The 21,846-nt window shown below is 45.7% G+C and overlaps 1 protein-coding gene across 1 annotated transcript in view; it reads left to right on the top strand.

Moving 5' to 3' along the window:
* The window catches only part of LOC122926310 (trypsin-like), a 66,537-nt gene extending 63,858 nt beyond the window's left edge, over window positions 1–2,679 (top strand). The window contains exon 5 of the mRNA XM_044277683.1: window positions 2,494–2,679. Within this exon, the coding sequence (XP_044133618.1) occupies window positions 2,494–2,679 (186 nt within the window). The remainder of the gene's footprint in view (window positions 1–2,493) is intronic.
* Window positions 2,680–21,846: the final 19,167 nt, after the last annotated feature.

The raw sequence follows: 21,846 nt of genomic DNA, 5'->3' as shown, positions 1-21,846 counted from the left end.
GTCAGTTATCAGTGATGGACCTGGAGATGTGAAAATTGATTATAAACTAATCGTATTTCTTGCAAATTTCACAAAAATTCTTCAGCCATAAGCATTTGAAATTTTGGTGTTTTACTTGGGACGAATCTCGCAAAACAGTTCCCAACATTTAACTGTTAAAATGCAAGGTAAACAGGAAAGGGAGGATGAAGACTGAGGATCACATGACCTGGGGAGTGAATGGGGCTTGCCCACAGCCACCCTTATTGGCTAACAGTCTGACAGCCAATGAGGGCAGGATGTTGGCTAATCTTTCAGGCTCTTGGCTAGCTCAGAAGCACAGATGCCATTGTGAGCTCAGCCAACGATGTGATCAAAACGTGAAAAAAGTGAAATGGTCTGAAGACTTTCCAAATTCATTATAAGTGTTTTATAGGTATATTCCCAGCACCTCCAGCACCATATATTTAGCTGCAAACATTGTGCAACTGTACCCTTTTCTTCCTTAAAATCATTAATAATTTTGTCAATGTTTAAAACTGCAGTTTAATTTAATGCATTGTTCTGCGTTACTATACCGGTTTAATTAAAGCATTTTACTGCATCAATATACTTATTTTTCTAAGAAGAGGCAACAACACCCCATGTGCTATGGAAAATACGGAAATCTTGCTGTTAATGACTTGTGTGAGATGTGTCAGTGTTTGGTCTCCACAAGGAGGAGGTTCTAGTGGAGGTAGGAGACAAGAAGCCCACAATGGCATATCACAATCTGATAAAAGTGGCGGTGAGGGTTAGGACTATGATGATAATTGTGTATTGGATAGGACCTGGCAGCTGGATTGTGAAGCTGAGGAGGAGGCGACATCAGAGAAGTAGTGTGGTAGCAACAGTGGAAAGAAAGGGCAGAGGCAGTATACAGCCAAAATCAAAAAAAAAAAAAAACCCGGACCACATCTGCTTCTATTGTGGTCAGATGGGGAACTGGCGATGCCGCTGATACCATTGGTGAAGATTCGAAATGTGCCAGATCTAGGCCAAGCTCAGCTGCTGCTAGCTGTGTGATTATTTCCTGCATGTCCGTTTTTTTTCCACACAGGCTGGCACACAAAACCACTGTCGTGTGTAAGATCTACAGGATAAAAATAAGACTTGGACGTTCAAGCACAAACATAGATACCAAGGCTCTATTGCAGCACATGAGGCGGCTCATCGGGTCCAATAGGGAAAAAAAAACTGTCATGCTTTTCTAATCAGAACAATTCTGTCCTTCTTCTCCTGGTCTTGTTCATGACAGCTATGCCACATTATCAAGCAGTACAGTATCCTTGTCACCATTATCATACGATTCTTCATCAGCTCACACTCCTCCTCCTTGTCCTCCACTCCATCATGAGACATCCATAACGGACTATGTGGCTATGAGAAAGCTATTCTAGACCAACAATTAGCTCGTGCCAAGCAGAACTCCCACCTGGTCAAGTTACTGGTGGTGTAGTTCCGGCCATAGTTGTGGCAATTATCCAAATGTCATGCAGTCCCGCGCCTTCAAAAAAATGTCCATATGTCCCTGATCCCATGGACCTCTGGGAGGAAGATTAGAACTGGCCCAACTTGCTATCGATATACTGTCTCAGAGAGGGTTTTCAGTGCATCTTCACACACAAGTGGGCAAAATTGTCCTGTGCCAGTATCCAAAACATTCAATTTGTCAAAAATAATCAGCCACTTGGATCTGTGTGGTTTTCCATACATCTGTGACTGATGAAAATGAATACATCTGCCATTGCTGACAGTGGCTATTTATCACCAGCTTAATAATGTCACTGCTACTGTCTACCTGTTCATCGTGTTCCATACTGTTTTGATGTTCTTACATCTGCTACTCCTCCTTCTGCCACCACTACTACTCCTAAATGGAAGCACATCTCCTGCCTTGTCCTTGAGGTTTCACACTGCACTCCTGCTTCTCCCAAAGAAAGGGAGAATTTTTGGATGCTTGTTCCAAACAAGCCACTGCTTTTTTGAAAACTACTGTGTGTATAAACATCGGTAATCATCTGTCCCCAATAAGGAAGAATTTATGGAATGTTTTTAAATTTTAATAAAGCCTAACAAATGTAACACTGCGGTGTGTTTTAAAACACACTGTTAACACCATCAACCAAGCATATACCCATAGCTGTTTGTGAGTGTCACTCTGACATTATTTACTAATGCTGTCATTGCATTAATAAGCTTAAAAAGAAGAGAGAGAGAGAGAGAGAGAGAGAGAGAGAAAATTCTGAAAACAAATGCAAGAGAGAAAGACCCATGAGACCTCAGAGTGTCATACACCAATATTCAGGGCAATTGAAACACTTTTGATGTGAGCAGAATTGATCCAGACCCAAATAAAATTTTGGACTAATTTGTTAAAATTGGACATAAAACGAATTACAGGACATTTGCTTATCTCCAGACAGAACATAATTATCCTGTGCAAATAACTATACTTTATCTTCTCATATACAGGGAGACTCTGGGGGCCCTCTGGTTTGTAGGTCAGAGCCTTCACAGCTATGTGGGATCATATCATGGGGAGATCCAATCTGTGGACAACCAAATAAACCAGGAGTCTACACCAAAGTTTTCAACTATCTGGTGTGGATTAATTATGTGATGGAAACTGAAAATTCGGATGTATGCAGAAACGCCTAAGAGGAAAGCCCTCTCCAAGAACCTAGACCATAAAGCTGTACTACGGACGTCTAATAAACAAAGATATTTTTCACTGATGTCTGCTTCTTATGATTATATGTAAAAATAAAACTAACAAAGAGGTACATGTATGAAGGCATTTTATCTATTTATCTACAAGTGTTATATTAGTTATACATAGGAGCAGTATTATAGTAGTTATATTCTTGTACATAGGAGCAGTATTATAGTAGTTATATTCTTGTACATAGGAGCAGTATTATAGCAGTTATATTCTTAACCAATTCTCTTTTTATTGGTCATATCATGTGTCAACAGAAATGTACTGATACAAGATCCCTTTTACATCAATACACATACAGGGAGATTCAAAAACGGCAGAAGTAAAATATATCTTTCCAGGCACAGTCAGCAATCTGCTCAAAGCAGAGATGAACAAAGACATCATCAAATGTGAGCACATGGACCATAAACCAAATATCGCAATAGATATAAGTCAAAATAAATGAAAATGAAAAGGACTGGAAGACAAACAAGAGGAAAGAGGGGGAGGGGGAAGGGGAAGGGGGGGGGGGGGGTGGAATGCTCTATCCGGCATGATGTTTAAAGTTTTCCCAAGGGCTCCATGTTTTCAGAAACTTTGCACGGGTATGTGATTCCCAATGGGCCAGCTCCTCGAACCTGTATAGCTGATCTATTTTTCCCATCCACCTCATAACAGTAGGAGGCTCGGTTTGTCGCCATAGAAGGGGGATTAAGAGCTTGGCCGCTGTAATAAGTATAGTAGGTAAATCTGATTTAGCTGGGGTGAGCGACGTGTTTGGGCACCAGAGTAAGATCAACTTGTGATCCAAGACAATGGAGGTAGAACAAATCTTGTTCAGTTCGTTTTCTATCTGTCTCCAATAGGGGCGAATATTGGGGCAACTCCACCATATGTGCGAGAGAGAGCCGATGCCCGCTCCACACCTCCAGCAGACCTCAGGAATCTCCGAATTAAGTCTATGAAGGAACTCAGGTGTTTTATACCAGCGGGTTAGCAACTTATACGAATTCTCCTGGATTTTAATGCAACGGCTAAAGCCGTGTGAGTGGGTCAATATAAAGGCTTTCTCTGGGTCAGACAGTGTAAGGGATAATTCTTTTTCCCAGGAGCCTATGAAGTGGGGTTCAGAATACGCAGAAGACAGTAATTCTTTATACATCACTGAGAAGGGTCCGCTGGAGGGTCGAGCGGACCTCAGCCTCTGCTCCAGCCAAGTGGGTGAGGTAAGGTGAGAGGTCTGTAGTCTCAAAAGCTTAATATCTCTCTTAAAGCTATGAAGATGAAGAAATGCTATTGATTTAACCCTAGGCAATCCGAGTATCCCCTCCCAATCCAGCCCTCCCCCTGTGGACAGCACCTCCTGTAAGGTGTGATTTCTGAGCAAAGCCCATACTCCCGTAGCATTCGACACCGTAGGATTGATAAAGGACTGCAGGAGATGTAGCGGAAGGTCGGGGCTAGGGAAGTTAAGCGTCTTAGAGCCATACAACATGGACCAGGTGAGTAGCACCCCTCTCCACAATAATGGCAATTTAGAGGCTGTAGGGGGACATGAACGAACACCCCACAGTATTAACCTTTCACGGTCTGTAAGTAAAGCTCGTTCCAAGCGTGAACAAATATTTCCAGAATGGTCTGAAAGGAGGCCCAAACCTCTGCACATAAGATTTGCTTTATAGTACCCATGAACATCAGGTAGCCCAAATCCCCCAAACCTCTTCTCCCTAGTCAGAATGGTATAGGCTATTCTAGGGGACCGACCTCTCCAAAGAAAGAGGGACAACATCCGGCGAACTTCTATGAAGTAGGACTGTGGAATCCATATAGGTAATGTCTGTATAAGGTACAAAAACCTGGGAATTATATAAGTTTTTAAGTAATTTTTTCTTCCTATCCAGGAGATAAATGGCATGTTTAAGGATTGTAACTGCGTCCTGACAGACTTCAGTAAATGCAGATAATTAGACGGGAACAGCTCTTTGGGATCCGCTGTTACACGAACGCCAAGAAATGGTATTTCTTTCGGGGCCCATTTGAAGGGGGTGGAGTCTTTCAGGTGTTGCACCACATTAGCAGGGCAGGAAATATTAATGGCCATGGATTTGGAGTAATTAATCTTAAAATTGGAAACAAAACCAAACTCTTCAAAAATAGCAAGCAATTTGGGGAAAGACGTCTTAGGGTTTGAGGTCATCACCAGGAGATCGTCCGCAAAGGCAGCAGTCAGGTGTCTCTGAGATCCTATGGTGATTCCCTCAATCCCAGATGATTGGCGAATTTTACTTAAAAGTGTCTCCATCACCATCACAAATAGTGCTGGAGAGAGTGGGCATCCCTGACGCGTGCCATTTGTGATGCCAAATGATGGGGAAAGGGTTCCATTGACTTTGACCCTGGCAGAAGGGGCCAAATATAGTGAGAACACAGCAGAAATAAATTGTTCTGGTATTCCAAATTTGGACATTGTTTTGGACATGAAGGGCCAGCTCACCCTGTCGAAAGCTTTTTCTGCATCAGTGCTCAGCAATGCTACTGGCACCGCCTTAGCTCTCGCCCAAGACATCAAATGCAGTAGACGGATGGTGTTCTCTGTGCCCCGTCTGCCAGGGACAAAGCCAACCTGCTCTCCATAGATTATATCTGGGAGTATAGCAGTTATATTCTTGTACATAGGAGCAGTATTATAGTAGTTATATTCTTGTACAGAGGAGCAGTATTATAGTAGGTATATTCTTGTACATAGGAGCAGTATTATAGTAGTTATAGTCTTGTACATAGGTGCAGTATTATAGTAGTTATATTATTGTACATAGGAGCAGTATTATAGTAGTTATAGTCTTGTACATAGGAGCAGTATTATAGTAGTTATATTCTTGTACATAGAAGCAGTATTATAGTAGTTATATTCTTGTACATAGGAGGCAGTATTACAGTAGTTATATTCTTGTACAGAGGAGCAGTATTATAGTACTTATATTCTTGTACATAGGAGGCAATTTTTATTAGTATAAAACAAGCAAAAATACAATAGTACATTCCGAAATGAGAATGAACAAACAATTATTGAACTGAAATCATACATATCATCAAAATAATAAGTTTATAATAACTTTAACTTAAGAGTCCATTGCAAATGAATGGGAGAAAAGATGAATAAATAAACATAATTCCAGGATACATGAACCAGAAATTACTCCAAATATACATTCTTCCATAATTTTTCATTCCCGCCCTTTCTCCTAACTTCTATAGATCTGACCCACCTTAGCTCTGACAGGATGAGGTTTACGGCTTTCTCATAATTGAAGGGCTCACTTTGGATGGACACTCTTGTTCTTGTCTGCCAGTGATAGTATTTAACGATGGTAATAATCAAATGCAAGGTCCCCCGGTCAATGTCAGCTACCTGTGATGTCACACCATATACAATGTCTGGGTAGGTCAGAGACTGCAGCCTTGGGATTTTTAGCTTGCTGGCTATCTCCTGCCATATCTGTCGCCCTCCCCAGCACTCGGTTATAAAATGTTCCATAGTCTCCTCCTGCTGACAGCCCAAGGGACACATGCGATCTAGAACACTCAGGAACTTTAAATTGCCTCTGACAAAAAGCTTCCCATGGAATGACAGCCAAGCAATGTCAAACAACTTTGCAGGAAGCCTTGGTCCGTTGAGGAACCTAAGACTTTCCTGCAAGGTGGCTGTTGTACAGTCTCTCAGTGCTGGCTGCAAGTTATAGAAGGCCCTACTTTATATAGAGACCCTTCCTGGTCTTAGTCTCCAGATACACCTTGTCTATTCCCCATTTCTTCACACACTTTAGACCATATTCCAGGTACTGGGGGAGGAAGCCACGAGTAAACCGACCCCTCTTGAGACTGCCGCCTCGCACCCAAGACTCTGCAAAAGGCAATATCCAGTCCCTGACACTGTTCGCCCACAGGGAGCTGCTGTTTGAGTCCAGGCAACCAAAATTAACTTTCAGAAACATGGAGTCAAAGAACACCCTTGGATTTAACATATCCAGCCCACCCTCTCTCCTCTGTAGGTAGGTGATCCCTCTTTTTATTGGGTTCAACCTGTTCCCCCACAAAAGTTGGAAGAACAGGCTAAAGAGCCTAGCCGAGAAAGGTTCTGGCAAAGGAAAGACAACAGAGACGTACAAGAAGACGGGGACCAGGTAAGTCTTCAACATAGTAACCCTTTCTCTATAGGTCAGCCTCCAGTTCTTCCATCGCTGAACCTTTGCATTTCCGGAATCCAACTTTTCTTCCCAATTTAGTTTGGCATTATCTTCCCTCCCAAATTTGACCCCAAGGATTTTAATATAGGTGGAGGCCTTTGCAAATTGTGGCAGATCAAAGTCTGGATCAGTACTTAAAGTCCAGAGAGCTTGACTCTTCTCAAGGTTGACTAGAGACCCCGAGGCCTCCGAGTAGCTTCTGATGGCTGCAGACAACATCTGCACCTCACGAGGCTCAGATATCACCACAGTCACATCATCCGCATAGGCAACTACTTTCAAAGGCAAGCAGTGGGGGACCGGCACCCCCTGAAAATCGCACTCCTGCAGTGACCTCAGGAACGGGTCCAAGGCAAACACATACAGCAGTGGACTCAAAGGGCAACCCTGTCTCACCCCTGCCTCTACTTCAAAAGTGTCCCCCTGCCAACCATTGATTAGAGGAAAGCTCTTCGCCTCACAATATAAAGTTTTCAGCCAATCTACAAATTGTCCTGGAATACCGTACTTTGACAAAGTGGCCCATAGATACTCGTGATCCACTCTGTCAAAAGCTTTAGCCTGGTCCAGACCTACAACATATCTCCCACACCTCAGAGCTTTACATCTCTCAAACATCTCCCTTATCGAGATGACTGCTCCAGAGATGTTCCGCCCTTTTACTGTGCCAAACTGACAGCCTGCCAACAGTGCCCGGGACAAACAGACTAACCTAGAGAACATGATTTTTGCCAGAATCTTCCTGTCAACATTCAAGAGGGTAATCGGCCTCCAGTTCTTGATGTCGCTAGGCTCCTTACCTTTAGACAGCAGAATTAGCGAGGACACCCTCATGGACGGAGGCATCAGGTGATTTTCTAGACAATTTTTGTACACGTCCACGAGGATTGGGGCCAAGTGGTCTCCGAACTTCTTATAGAATTCTGCTGTTATACCATCTGGACCTGGTGCCTTCTTCAGATGTAATTGATCAATGGCCACTTTAACTTCCTCCACCGTTAATTCCGCTGTCAAAGGAGAAAAGTCCACATCATTAGTATCAGGACCTGGAGTTGCCTCCAAGAATTGAGTCATCTTTTCTTTATCCAAAACCTTCTTCTGAAATAAGCCAGCATAGTAAGATTTTACCACCCCCAGGATACCCTCCCGAGATTCCTGCAAAACACCCTGGGAGTCAGTGAGACCTGCCACCGATCTATTAGCCACACGTTCCCTGCAATTCTCAAAGGGATCAGGAGCCCCTAAGGTCCCATAATCCCGTTCCAGAACCAGGGAGGTGTACCTGCTGTACTGATACTGCCTTATCTCAGATTTCAGTTGGTTGATCTTTTGTTTTTCATCCCCACCCGCCGAATACAGTGACTCCAATTCTTTCCGCAGCCTGAGATACTGGCTATACTTACTCTTCCCTCTTTTAACTGACAGTCCCTGTAAGAGGGATCTGATCTCCACCTTGACATCCTCCCACCAGTCGGCCACGTTGTTATAAAAGTCCACTCTCTGAAGCTGAACCTAGAAAAGAGAGTGGACACAATCCTGGACATAGACATCATCCAGGAGGCTAGAATTAAGCCTCCATTGCCCTCTACCAATATCAGAGCGTCTAGTGGCTCCCAAGCAAAAAAACAAAGCCAGGTGGTCAGAGTAGGGGACGACCTTCTCACTTATCCCGCTAACAGTCTCTGTGGGGTTCACAAACGCCATGTCGATTCTACTGCTTCTGTCAGCACAAGAATATGTGAAGTTTGGCTTTCTGCCACCCCATGTGAAGACATCACTTAGGCCAGCCTGCGATATTATGTTACTTAAGACTCTGGAGTCTCTGACCACTGCCCTGCCCGAGGACCGGTCACCCGATGACAAAGTGACATTAAAGTCCCCCGCCATTACTACAGGTATAGAGGTAAAAAGATACTGCTTCACATCATTAAACAGCTGGATTTTCTCAGCCACTGTCTGTGGGCCGTAGATGTTAATAAAGCGGAGCCGTCTACCATGGATGGTCACTTCCAGCACCAGGCACCTTCCCATAGCTACCTCCGTTAACCTGTGCACAGTCACGTCATTGGTGTTAAACAATATGGCCACCCCGGCATAAGGCTCCACAGCCAGCGACCAGCAAGAAGGACCAGACCGCCATTCACTCTCAGCCTCACGTAGATGCCCCAAGGTGTTCAAACGTGTCTCCTGCAGAAAGATGACATCTGCATCCAGGTATCTGAGGTGATCGTATACTGCGTATCTGGTCCTTCTTACTTTGATGCTGTTCACATTGCTCGAAGCAATTTTTAGAAAAAAAACAGCCATCACAAGACAACATAGAAAGAGCAGATAAGTGACTCCCATCATCATAGGTCAGGATCAGAGGCTTCCTGCCTACCACCGGTCTCCATATCTGACTCTACAAGGGCTTCTACAGGAGGGGCCTTCTTCTTTGTTGGGGGGTCCCCTGTGTCTGCCTCACACTCATTATCTATTCTCTGTTGCTCTTCCTCATAATCCCCATCAGACTCTGATAACGCCTCATATCTGTTTGATAGGACCATGACGCCTGCACCGGTACTGACTTTTTTCCTGGTATTTTGGCCCAGATTATGTTCCTCCTCAGACTTACGGGAAGACTTATCTTTTTTCCTCCTTTTGTTCCTCTTGGCCTCTTCATATACAGACGGTGATACAGAGGCGGCTGCCTGAGACTGGTCCTGAGTGACCACCTCCATGGTGCCCTGTGTGCTCTCTGAAGGCTGAGGTTCGGGTGTTGTCTCACCTGACCCCTGTTGTACCTCGTGCCTCGTCAGTATGGTCCCTGACATCAAAGCCTCCTCCTCTATAGCGTCTGCGGCCTCCGCTAACTCCTCATCTGGAAGCTCCCTGCATACGTTATGCCAGGCATCTGGGCAATCCCTATGTGAGTGGCCAATCTGTCCGCAGAGATCGCACCTAATGTTCTTACACGTGGCACTCAGATGGCCGAGCTCACCACACAGGTTGCACTTGACCACTGTGCACACATTTGCCACATGACCGACTTTGCCACACTTGAAGCACTTTCTAGGTTGCCCAGGATAAAAACAGACGCCCTTCTCTCTACCGATAAAGAAGGAGTTAGGGAGATGTAAGGTGATGTTATTGTGCTGGCGCAGCTTCACCAGCACCTTCCACCCTCCAGTCCAGACACCATCATCGTCCCTGTTCTTAGTGAGATCGGACACGAGGTCATAGTGCCTCCGGAGCCACACCACAATGTCCTGGGGAGGAACAGATTCATTCCAGAAAATAACATTCATAATAACAGTGTCTGGCTTGGAAATGGGAATGAAAATGAACTTATTCCAGCCCTCGGTGTCTCTAACCCTGGCAAAGTTTGCCCAGAACCTATCCAGACTAGACATAAGCTTAAAGCTGACATCATAGCCCTGCCTGTCTGGTAGATTTATCACCGCCAGGATGTCCTCTGGAGCAAACCCCATCTGGTGGCACAGGAGTTCCCTCACCACAAACCTCCTATCGGGGAGGTCTTCTTTGGTGCCTCGGTGCTTAAACCTTACCACGTTCCTCCTCTTAAACGCCTGGCCTGTATAGCCTGCACTGGAGGTGAAGGATGGAGCGCCGCGGCTCCAGGCATTTCTGGGAGGATCCTGACGGGGCTCACTACCTTGAGTATTGGGCCGCGCACTAGAGGGGACAGTCTCATCCGATGTGGGTTGTGTTAAGGGGGGGAAATTACAGACATCATTCCGTACACCCTCCTGACCACCATCCACCTCTATATCCCACACAGACTGTACAGTATCCCCAGCCCCCAACCCCTCAGGTACAATATCAATGTCCCCGGTCTGTGCCCCAGTAACAGAGCTCTTCTGCGTCTCCGCATCACCCTGACCCATGGATACATGTCCACTGTCCTGCTGTTGGGCTGGCTCTGCTGGGACTTGTGGTGCCACATATCCAGGATGTTGCTCAGGGACAGCTGAAGGTTCTTGCTGCTGCACTTGCCCACCTCCCTTCTGGAAAGAGAAACTTGCAGGCTTCAGTATTGGTTGTGTCACTCGCCGGGGCTCATCTGGGGACACGGACCCTGATTGTGCTCTAGAGGAGCGGGATCCAGAGTCACTGTTCTGTCTCTGCTGTGAGAAGCGTTCCTGGTTCCTGTAGGACTCGGCCAGGGGCCCCATCCTCTCCAGGACACAGTCCATCTCCTTCACCACCTGTGCCAGCTCTATGCCCAGTGAGTGCAGCTTGGTATCATACAAGGTGTTACTATCGGGGTGTGCAGTTTTCAGGTTATATACACAGTCTATCTGCATCTGCAGCAGTTGTTTATGGTGCCTTAACTCCCCCATTCCCCTTACCAGTGTCGGGATCTCCTCCGCCATCTGCAGCTCAGGTGCTCGCGTGGTCTCCTTCACCTGCTGTCCTGGTCGGGGCAGGGGTCCAGGCTGTGTGGAGTCACCGGTCTCCTGCAGCTTTGCCTTCCCAGCTTTACTGCTAGTACTTGCGGTTGCATCGGCTCAGGCCTGTTCACACTTTGCAGTGTTTGCAGACATGGCATTCCTGGTTACCTGTAGAGGCATTGCTGCAGATCTGGTGCGGCCCTGACAGGCCATGCTGGAAGCCACAACTTGCTGTTTCAGGTTTTCTTGCAATGTTTGTTTCTCCAGTGATGTCCGTCTCTGTCTGTGTGCAGGAGAGGGGAGCTGCTCCCCTGCTGCACGGCCTGTGCTCATCACCCCTGCACCTTGCTGGCTGGACTTGGGATCCGCTTGCATCTTCACTGCACTCACTTTCCTCTCTTCTTCTTTCTTCAGAACAACAATATTTCCTTCATTCTGCTGCTGACTGGAAACTTTGGGATTAGTATCCACTTTAGAAATGGTTTGGGAGTTTTCTCCCAGTGTAGGCCTGGAAGCCTGGGCCTTGCTGAGGGAAGTTCCCCGCCCGGGCTGGCCACACCCTGGGCTCTGGACAGACATCCACAGGCTCAGGAGAGCTACTCACACACGTCCTCACAGCTAGGAGGTAGTATTATAGTAGTTATATTCTTGTACATAGGAGCAGTATTATAGTAGTTATATTCTTGTACATAGGAGCAGTATTATAGTAGTTATATTCTTGTACATAGGAGCAGTATTATAGTAGTTATATTCTTGTACATAGAAGCAGTATTATAGTAGTTATATACTTGTACATAGGAGGCAGTATTATAGTAGTTATATTCTTAACCAAAACTCTTTTTATTGAGAGTGCATATGGTCTGGACAAAGAATCATGCATCAATATATAGCCATTCGCAGATGGCAGCAGCATAATGGGTGCTCATATTCTCACAGACCATGTCAGATCTACTAACATAGTGAGTATAAACAATTTAGTAACAACGAATGAAAGAAAAGACACAGACAAGATTGGGGGGTGGGGATTGGGAGGAGGGGTAGAATCGGGTGGGTAGAGGAGGAGAGGGAGTTCTTCCAATTCACTCGGGGTTGCGGTATTTCTCCCATGGTCGCCACAGTTTGAGAAATTTGGAGCGTGTGCGAGTTTCCCAATGGGCTAATTCCTCAAATCTAAACAGTTGATCTGTTTTCTCGGTCCACAGTAACATTGAGGGTGGTGAGTCATTCTTCCAGAGGAGGGGTACCAACAAACGCGCTGCAGTAAGAAGCATGGTCGGGAGGTCAGCTTTGGCAGGAGTAAGGGAATCGTTGGGACACCAGAGGAGTACTAGTTTTGCATCCAGACGCACCTTAGAGGCGCATATCCGGTTAATTGTATTCTCTATTTGAGACCAAAAGGGGCGAATTTTACTACAAGACCACCATATGTGTGACAAAGAGCCAACTTCTGTTCCACACCTCCAGCACTGCGATGGAACTGCAGGGTTGAGCCTATGTAGGAATTCTGGCGTTTTGTACCAGCGGGTCAGTAACTTGTAGGAATTCTCCTGAATTTTGATGCATCGGTTGAAGCCATGTGAATGGGCTAAGATAAAGGCCTTCTCCGGCTCAGTCAGTTGGATTGTGAGCTCCTTTTCCCAGGCAGACATAAAGTGCAGTGCTGGAGGAGCAGAAGAGAGCAGCTCCCTGTAGAGTGTCGAGAGGGGCTTTTTCGGTAACTCTGGAACACAAAGCTTCTTTTCTAGCCAAGTAGGTGTATCATCAGTGGGGGAAGGTAGCTTGAGGGCTTTAACATCCCGGCTAAATGCCCCAATAGATAGGAAGGAGAGGGCTTTAACCTTTGGCAGACCCTGAATCTTGTCCCATGCCAAGTCCCCAGACGTGGAAGCTATATCTTGTAAGGTAAGGTCAGAAAGTATGCTCCAGACTCCGGAGGGTCTGAGTATATCGGGGTGGATATAGTTCTGTAGTAGATGTAGGGGAAGGTGGATATTAGGGAATCTGATGTCTCGAGATTTATACAGTTTGGCCCATTCCACCAGCATGCCTTTCCAAATGGGAGAAGCAAATGCGTTATTCGGGGTGCATGTGCGGATTCCCCATAGGATAAGTCCTTCTTTGTAGGTGAGAAGAGCACGTTCCAGTTGTACACAAAGATTCGGGGGTTGGCGTGAGAGGAGAGAAAAGCACCTGTTCAGGAGCGACGCTGTGTAATAAGTTTGGATGTCGGGCATACCAAAGCCCCCAAATCTCTTTTCTCTTGTCAATATTGAGTACGCTATCCTGGAGGACTTGCCCGCCCACATGAACAAAGAGAACACACGGCGTATTTCCATAAAAAAGGAGCGGGGTAGCCAAATTGGTAGTGTCTGTATTAAATATAGAAGTTTGGGTACAATGAAGGTTTTAAGGAAGTTCTTCCTTCCCATCCAGGAGATGAAGGGGAGTTTAAGGGACTGTAGATGTGTTCTAATATCTTTGAGTAGGGGGCCGTAGTTCAGACTAAATAGGTCATCTTGGTTAGCCGAGATTCGTATCCCTAGAAACGTAATATCACGGGGGGCCCAAGCAAAGGAGGTGGCGCGTTTAAGGTCCTTGACTACATATGATTTGCATGAAACATTCAGGGCCATGGATTTGCTATAATTGATCTTGAAGTTAGATATCCACCCAAACTCTTCGAACAGAGAATGGAGCCGTGGGAAAGAAATCGTGGGGTTGGTGGTCATAATCAATAGATCATCGGCAAATGCTGCGGTGGTATGCATACAAGAGCCCATCTTGATGCCCTCAATTGCGGGGTCCTGTCTAATCTTGCATAGCAGCGTTTCCATTACTAAGACAAAAAGAGACGGGGAGAGGGGGCATCCCTGTCTAGTGCCATTGGATATGGCAAAGGCAGGGGAAAGAGTGCCGTTGACTTTGACTCTGGCAGAGGGGGACGAGTATAAAGAGAAAATAGCCGCGATAAACTGAGCAGGGAAGCCAAATTTTGACAGTGCCGCAGACATGTACTGCCAACTGACCCTGTCAAAGGCCTTTTCCGCGTCTGTACTGAGCAAGGCTAGCGGAGTTGAAGTGCTCCGTGCCCAATTCATGAGGTGAAGGAGGCGGACTGTATTTTCGTTCCCCTGTCTGCCAGAGACAAACCCAACCTGCTCCCTATGGATGATATCGGGGAGAATCTGCTGAATTCGCTGAGCCAATATCTTAGCCCACCACTTTACGTCCGTGTTAAGGAGGGAGATTGGGCGATAGCTACCACAATTTAGAGGATCTTTGTTCTCTTTATGAATAATCGTAATGTGGGCCGAAAGCGATTGGGGGGGGAGGTGGCCACCGTTCAGTAGGTGGTTACACATAGAGCGGAAGTGGGGGACTAGGACCTCTTGAAAATTTTTATAGTACGTAATGGAGAAGCCGTCAGGTCCAGGGCTCTTCCCTGAGGGAATAGAGGCCAGTACTTTCCGCGCTTCAGCATCTGTTATTGGGGCTACTAGTTGAGTTGCCTGGGATTGGGTAATATTAGGGAGATGTAGGGAGGAAAGAAATTTTTCCGTGGCGTCCGTGAGGGTATTAAGCGACTGATTCGAGGGGGGAGGAAGATTGTAGAGTTCCGTATAAAAGGTGCTAAAGGCCATCGCAATGTCAGGGGTAGACTTCAGGTGAGTTCCTTTAGCATCTTTGATAGCAGAGATAAAAGAATCAGAATGTTGTTTTTTAACTAGCGCTGCCATAAGTTTGTTCCCCTTATCGCCATGAGCGTACGATTTAAATCTAGAGCGGAGGAGCAGTTTGGCCGATGTAACATTTAGTAAGTTCTTAAGCTTAGTTCTAGCATCTCTAAGTTCAGTGGCACAACTAAGCGCCTGTGATTGTTTGTGCGTAAGTTCGAGCGACTCAATTAGGGACATAAGGGTGGCAATGGCTTGAGAGCGTTGTTTCTTAACGTGGGAGCCGAGGGCGATAAGTTCACCTCGGATCACCGCTTTATGGGTCTCCCATACAATCGGTGGTGAGGGAGGTGTGGGACCTGCGTTATTCCGCTGGAAGAACTCTGTCAGAGAGGAAGCTAGCTTCTGGGAGTTGGCTTGATCTAAGATGAGGGTGTCATTGAGGCGCCAATTCCATTCCCTTTTCGGAAGAGAGGTCAAGGTGAAACGTATAAAAATTGGGGAGTGATCTGACAAAGTAATATTACCTATTTTGGCGTGTAGGAGCAGTTGGGCATGTTTGGAGGATAAGAAGAAGTGATCCAGTCTATGGTATGAGGACCTGGCATGGGAAAAGAAGGTATAATCCCTACCAGAGGGGTTTAGAGTGCGCCATGTGTCAAACACACCTAATTTTTTCAGGGCCAATTTCAAACGCCTCAAACGTATGTGCGTAATAGCCGACTTCCCGGAGGAGGAGTCTAAGCTAGGATCAAGGGCCACATTAAAATCTCCCCCTAAAATTACAATGCCCTCCTTGAAGGAGGATAAGAGCTTGAGGGTCTGAATCAGCCATTGGACCTGTCCCCTATTTGGAGCGTAGACGTTAGCTAGTGTGATCTGAGTGTCAGCAATTACGCCCTTCACAAACAAGTACCGACCATCTGGGTCTGAGGAAGAAGCCGAGACTACAAAGGGTAGTTGCTTGTGAATGGCGATGCTAACACCTCTGCTAGCCGAGCTATGTGTGCTGTGGTACCATTGTGAGAATTTTTTGGGTGGAAGATTAGGTATCTTACCCGACCGGAAGTGGGTCTCTTGGAAGAACGCTATGGAGACTTTGTCTTTCTGCAGTAGAGATAGGATTTGCGACCTCTTACATGGCTCATTCAGACCTCTCACGTTGAAAGAAGAAACTATGACTTCAGCCATCTCCGGGTGGTGGTTGGGTACAGTGCATATCATCAGTGGTAGACCAATCAAGCGTGGAAGAAGGAGGGAAAGACACGGTAGGAGAAAGGAAGACACAGACAAAACGAACAAAACATCTACAAATAAGATAAAGGAAAGTTAAATGCAAAAACCAGCATAAAACACAGAGAAATGAAAGCTCCACAGGGCGCCCGATGGTGAAACGATCCATTTGCATGACGGCGGACAGCCGGGATCTACCGGGCGGGGGGTCTCGTGGAGTCCTTAGGGGCCAGAAGGAGGCCATCAGGGGGTAGGGTCGTAAACCGGGTTAGACGCTGGTTAAACCCCAGCTTCTCGGGGGGGGGGGGGAAGAGTAATGTGAACCATAAAACGTAGCATAAACAAGGTCCCAAATAGAGCGAAAAGGGAAAGTCTCTTTCGCGCTGTAACAAGGGACGCCATCTGGGTGTCATCAGGGGTCACAGGCTGGGTGACCAGCGAAGGCAGTGCCCTTTTATTGGGCTGTAGAGTTGAATAGTGTCCCATATGCGACATATCATCTCAGCGGTGCGGAGGAAACTCGGAAGTAGCGGGAAGATGGCGTTCCCGGTTAGGTCTGGTAGCTTTACCCGAGGTGACTGTATTCCACTGGTCCGAGCTTGGAGGCGAGGGTATCGGCACTCCCTGATCGGCAGGCATCCAGGACGGTATCTCCAGCGGTGAAATACCCAGGTGAACCCAGGCAGCGTTTAGATCCTGGGGGGAGCGTATAGTAATCTGTCTCCCGTTCTTCATAACGGCCAGGCCGAATGGGTAAAGCCATCTGAACTGGATGGCAGAGGCCTTGAGAGCTTCTAGGAGTGGCCGGAGAATTTGGCGTTTCGCCAGAGTAGTAGGAGCCAGGTCTTGAAAAAACAAGATCGGTGTACCTTCAAATCTCAAGCTGTCTGCTTCTCTACTTGCTTTCAGCAGAGCCGCAGTGTCCACATAACTTAGAAGGCCACAAACAACATCTCTCGGCGGCTCAGAGCCTTTAGGTTTAGGTCTCAAAGCTCTGTGTATCCTCTCAATTGTGATTTTCGCAGCTCTGTCCGTTCCCAAAAGATTCGCAAAAATTTCGCATGCGATTTTTTCCAGCGCTTCCGATGCGAATGATTCAGGCAGGCCCCGGATGCGAACATTTCGCCTGCGGCTGCGATTTTCTTGATCCTCGATGCGCAGCAAAGCGTCATTAAGGAAGTCTTTTTGCGAATTTAATACTGCGCATATTTCTCCCTCGTGGCGAATAATCGCATCATGCGAATTTTCTAAGTCCGCCACCCGCTGCCCCATGCTGCGCAGGTCTACCTTGATCTCTGCTAGATCTTGTCTCAGGGGAGCCAGAGCGGCGTCCAGGACCTCCCGAAGTGCTGTCTTTGATAGAGCTCCACTCCGTTTTCGGGCTTTGTACTCCGAGATGTCAGAGGCGCTTCCTGCTTCAGAATAGTCTTCTCCCTCAGAATGCTGAGAGGCAGCCGGCGCCATCTTGGGGGTCTCAGCTCCACGGGCCTTGGGCTGCTTTTTCAGGTATTGCTCCATATCTGGCTGCTTGGAGCGGACCTGGGTGGTCTCTAAAGGGTCCTTGCTGCGGTCTCTCCCCGTTTTGACCATTTGTGCAGGTAAAAGAGTGCTTTTAATGGGGTTAATCACCAGCTAGTCGGAGGAGCTCAGCAACAGGCAGCCATTCAGGAAGGCAGCCAAGCTCCGCCCCATAGTAGTTATATTCTTGTGCATAGGGGCAGTATTATAGTAGTTATATTCTTGTACATAGCAGCAGTATTATAGTAGTTATATTCTTGTACATAGGAGCAGTATTATAGTAGTTATATTCTTGTACATAGGAGGCAGTATTATAGTAGTTGTATTCTTGTACATAGGAGACAGTATTATAGTAGTTATATTCTTGTACATAGGAAGCAGTATTATAGTAGTTATATTCTTGTACATAGAAGCAGTATTATAGTAGTTATATACTTGTACATAGGAGGCAGTATTATAGTAGTTATATTCTTTTACATAGGAGCAGTATTATAGTAGTTATATTCTTGTATATAGGAGCAGTATTATAGTAGGTATATTCTTGTACATAGGAGCAGTATTATAGTAGTTATATTCTTGTACATAGGAGCAGTATTATAGTAGTTATATTCTTGTACATAGAAGCAGTATTATAGTAGTTATATTCTTGTACATAGGAGCAGTATTATAGTAGTTATATTCTTGTACATAGGAGCAGTATTATAGTAGTTATATTCTTGTACATAGGAGCAGTATTATAGTAGTTATATTCTTGTACATAGGAGGCAATTTTTATTGTGAAAACAAAAAAAAAATGCAATACAAATACATTCTTACAATACAAAACCCCAAAAATAACAGGCATTGTACACACAATGACTACTCAGCTAGAATGCCTATAGAATTATATTAAACTGAGAAAGTCCACATTTGCTGGGGAGGAAAAAGAAGAGGGGAAAAAAAATAAAAAAATAACATATTTTCTGTTTTAAACCAAAGACACATTTCTCCATAATTTCCTATTATTCGGGTTACTCTTTATCTCTAATGACTTAACCCACTGGAGCTCAGACATTATTTGGTTTACGGCTGTGGTGTGGTGGAATGGCTCATTGTGTATCGACACGCGGGTTCTCATGTGCCAATGGTAATATTTTATAACAGAAATGATCAGATACATTGTCCCCCTGTGTACATTCCTATTTCTGGATGGAACAGCATAGATGATATCAGGATAAGTCAGGGACTGCAGTAATGGGATGTTTAGCTTTTGTGACACCTCTTCCCATATTCTCCTCCCACCCCTGCAGTCAGATATGAAGTGCTCCATTGTCTCCTCCTGCTGACAGTTCCTATCTGAAACACTTAAAAATTTCAGGTTACCCCTAACAAATAGCTTTCCATGTAATGACAACCAAGCTATGTCAAAGAATTTGGCGGGGAGACGTTTCCCATTGAGCTTCAGACTTTCTTGTAAAGTGCTAGTCACACAATCCCTCAAGACAAGTGGAGAACAAAAGAAAGCCCTACAGATCCTCACAAATAGATCTTTCCTTGGCTTACCCTCAATGTAGGACTTCTCTATCTTCCACCTTCTCACACACTTCAGCCTATAGTCTAGGTACTGGGGGAGGTAGTCACTCGTCCATCGACCCCTCTTGAGACTGCCGCCTCGCACCCAAGATTCTGCAAAAGGCAATGTCCAGTGCCTGACACTGTTCACCCACAGTGAGCTGTTCTCTGAGTCCAGGCAACCAAAATTAACTTTTAGAAACATGGAGTCAAAGAACACCCTTGGATTCAGCATATCCAACCCACCCTCTCTCCTCTGTAGGTAGGTGATCCCTCTTTTTATCAGGTTCAACCTGTTCCCCGACAACAGTTGGAAGAACAGGCTAAAGAGCCTAGCGGATAAAGATTCCGGCAAAGGAAAAACGACAGAGACATACAAGAAGACAGGGACCAGGTAAGTCTTCAACATTTTAACCCTTTCTCAATAGGTCAGCCTCCAGTTCTTCCATCGCTGAACCTTTGCATTTCCGGCTTCCAACTTCTCTTCCCAATTTAGTTTGGCGTTATCATCCCTCCCAAATTTGACCCCTAGGATTTTATAATCAATAGGTTTTTTATTGAGAAATTTCCTCAAGAACAAGCATAATCGATCCTCACACGCAGGTGAGATAGCTCACATGTAAGCATAGATTATAACAAGACTCCCAGGCACGGGAATCAACACAAATAGACAGCACAGACGGTTAGAACCATCAAGTGTGTAGTACATAACAAGCAAGCAACAGTTCCTCAGATGTACCAGTGGGGGGGGGGAACAGAACGTATGAGCTACTATGCACACAGGTATTGTGATCAGGAGGGAGGCATGAATGATGATGCCTTCCATACCCGCCAGGTTTTCTCATATTTCACCGTGTTACAGTTGCTATTCAAGGTTGCAAAGGCCATTATTTGCTCATAAAGGCAAGTTTTGTTAACCCTTTGGATTACTTCCTCTATCTTAGGGGGGAGAACAGATTTCCATCTAGAGGTGATGGCTAATTTGGCAGATAGGAAGATATGACAAGCTAAGCCTCTATATGCGATGGGCACCTCTGTGATACCAATCAATAATAATGCTAAGGAGGGGGAGGGGGGGGTCCAGGGAATACCTTGAGTCAGTGATTCTGGAGATTAGAGAGAAAACGTCTTTCCAAAATGACTGAATCACTGGGCAGGTCCACAATATGTGGTATAACGTGCCCTTACTACCACAGCTCCTCCAGCACAGGGGAGAGACAGACGAATATATCAGATGTAGCCTTTCAGGGGTGAAGTACCATCTCAAGGAGGTCTTCACAAAAGATTCGTACTGGGTCACACAAGTGATATTGCTCGAGACGTATTTAAAAGCCGCTTGCCATTGTATAGGTGTGAACTTAGTCTCCAAATCCCGTTCCCAGGAAGTGAGAGGTGCACTCATAGTAAAAGTGTCTTTACCACTAAGCTGAGAATATAAAGGGCGAAGGATTTTTTGTTTCGGATTAGGTAGAGACCATAGTTCCAGGATCCGCATATTTGCCATTGACAGAGAAGGGTTATCTGCTAGAAAATGTCTAATTCTGAGAAATTTGTAAAACTCTACGTTGGGAACCTGGAAGGCAGTGTGAAGACTTTCAAAGGAAGAAAGTCCAGCATTCTGGAACAGCTGCAGGGTCTCAGTTATGCCATATTTATACCAGGCACTCACCCCTAAATCCGGGACAAGGTAATCTAATACCCCTAGTGGAAGAGGGCTGGAGACAGGACGGGACCCTTTGGATGTGAGGATGTGATACCGGATCCAGCTGTCTACCGCAGTGGAAGCAAGAAAGCTCAGGTCGGGTTTTTTGAAGGAGCCATTCAAGGAGGCTATCAACAAAGCTTTCAGGTCTCCTCTTGGGACTTCCGTGGAATCAATATGAACCCACTGTTTAGAGAAATCTGATTTCCACCAGCTCTCAAGTTGGGCAATTTGTGTCGCTAAATAATAGTCATGTATATTGGGAAGGCTAATACCGCCCAATTGTTTCCTAATCTGAAGGATTTTAGATGCTATTCTAGGTTTCCTGCCATGCCAGAGGAAATTATTTAGCAGCTTATTGCATTGGGAAAAATAGGACAAAGGAAGTTTTATAGGGAGGACCCGAAATAGATAGAGAAATTTGGGTAAGGCAAACATTTGGAAGGTAGCTAACCTGCCTAGCCAGGAGATTTCAAATTTATCATAGTGCTCAAGGTCTTTCTTGAGACTAGCTAAGAGAGGAGGGTAGTTGGCTGAATACAAACCCTGAGGTGAGGAGGTGAGATGGATGCCCAGATATTGAATTTGGGTTGGTTGCCAATCCAAGTCGTGCTTCTCTTTCAGGGACGCCACTGTTCGGGGGTCTAAGTTAAGGGGTAGGGCCTGGGATTTCGTGGTGTTTAGTTTATAATATGATAATTGACCAAAATATGAGATCATATCTAAGGCTGCGGGTAGGGAAGAGGCAGGGTCGGTAAGCGTGAGTATCACATCATCTGCATATAGACTCAGTGTATGATTGCGATCA

The sequence above is a fragment of the Bufo gargarizans genome, chromosome 2, assembly GCF_014858855.1.
Source record: "Bufo gargarizans isolate SCDJY-AF-19 chromosome 2, ASM1485885v1, whole genome shotgun sequence".
Taxonomy (NCBI): Eukaryota; Metazoa; Chordata; class Amphibia; order Anura; family Bufonidae; genus Bufo; species Bufo gargarizans.
The sequence above is the reverse complement of the archived record's forward strand: the minus strand, read 5'-3'. Positions and strand labels throughout refer to the sequence as shown.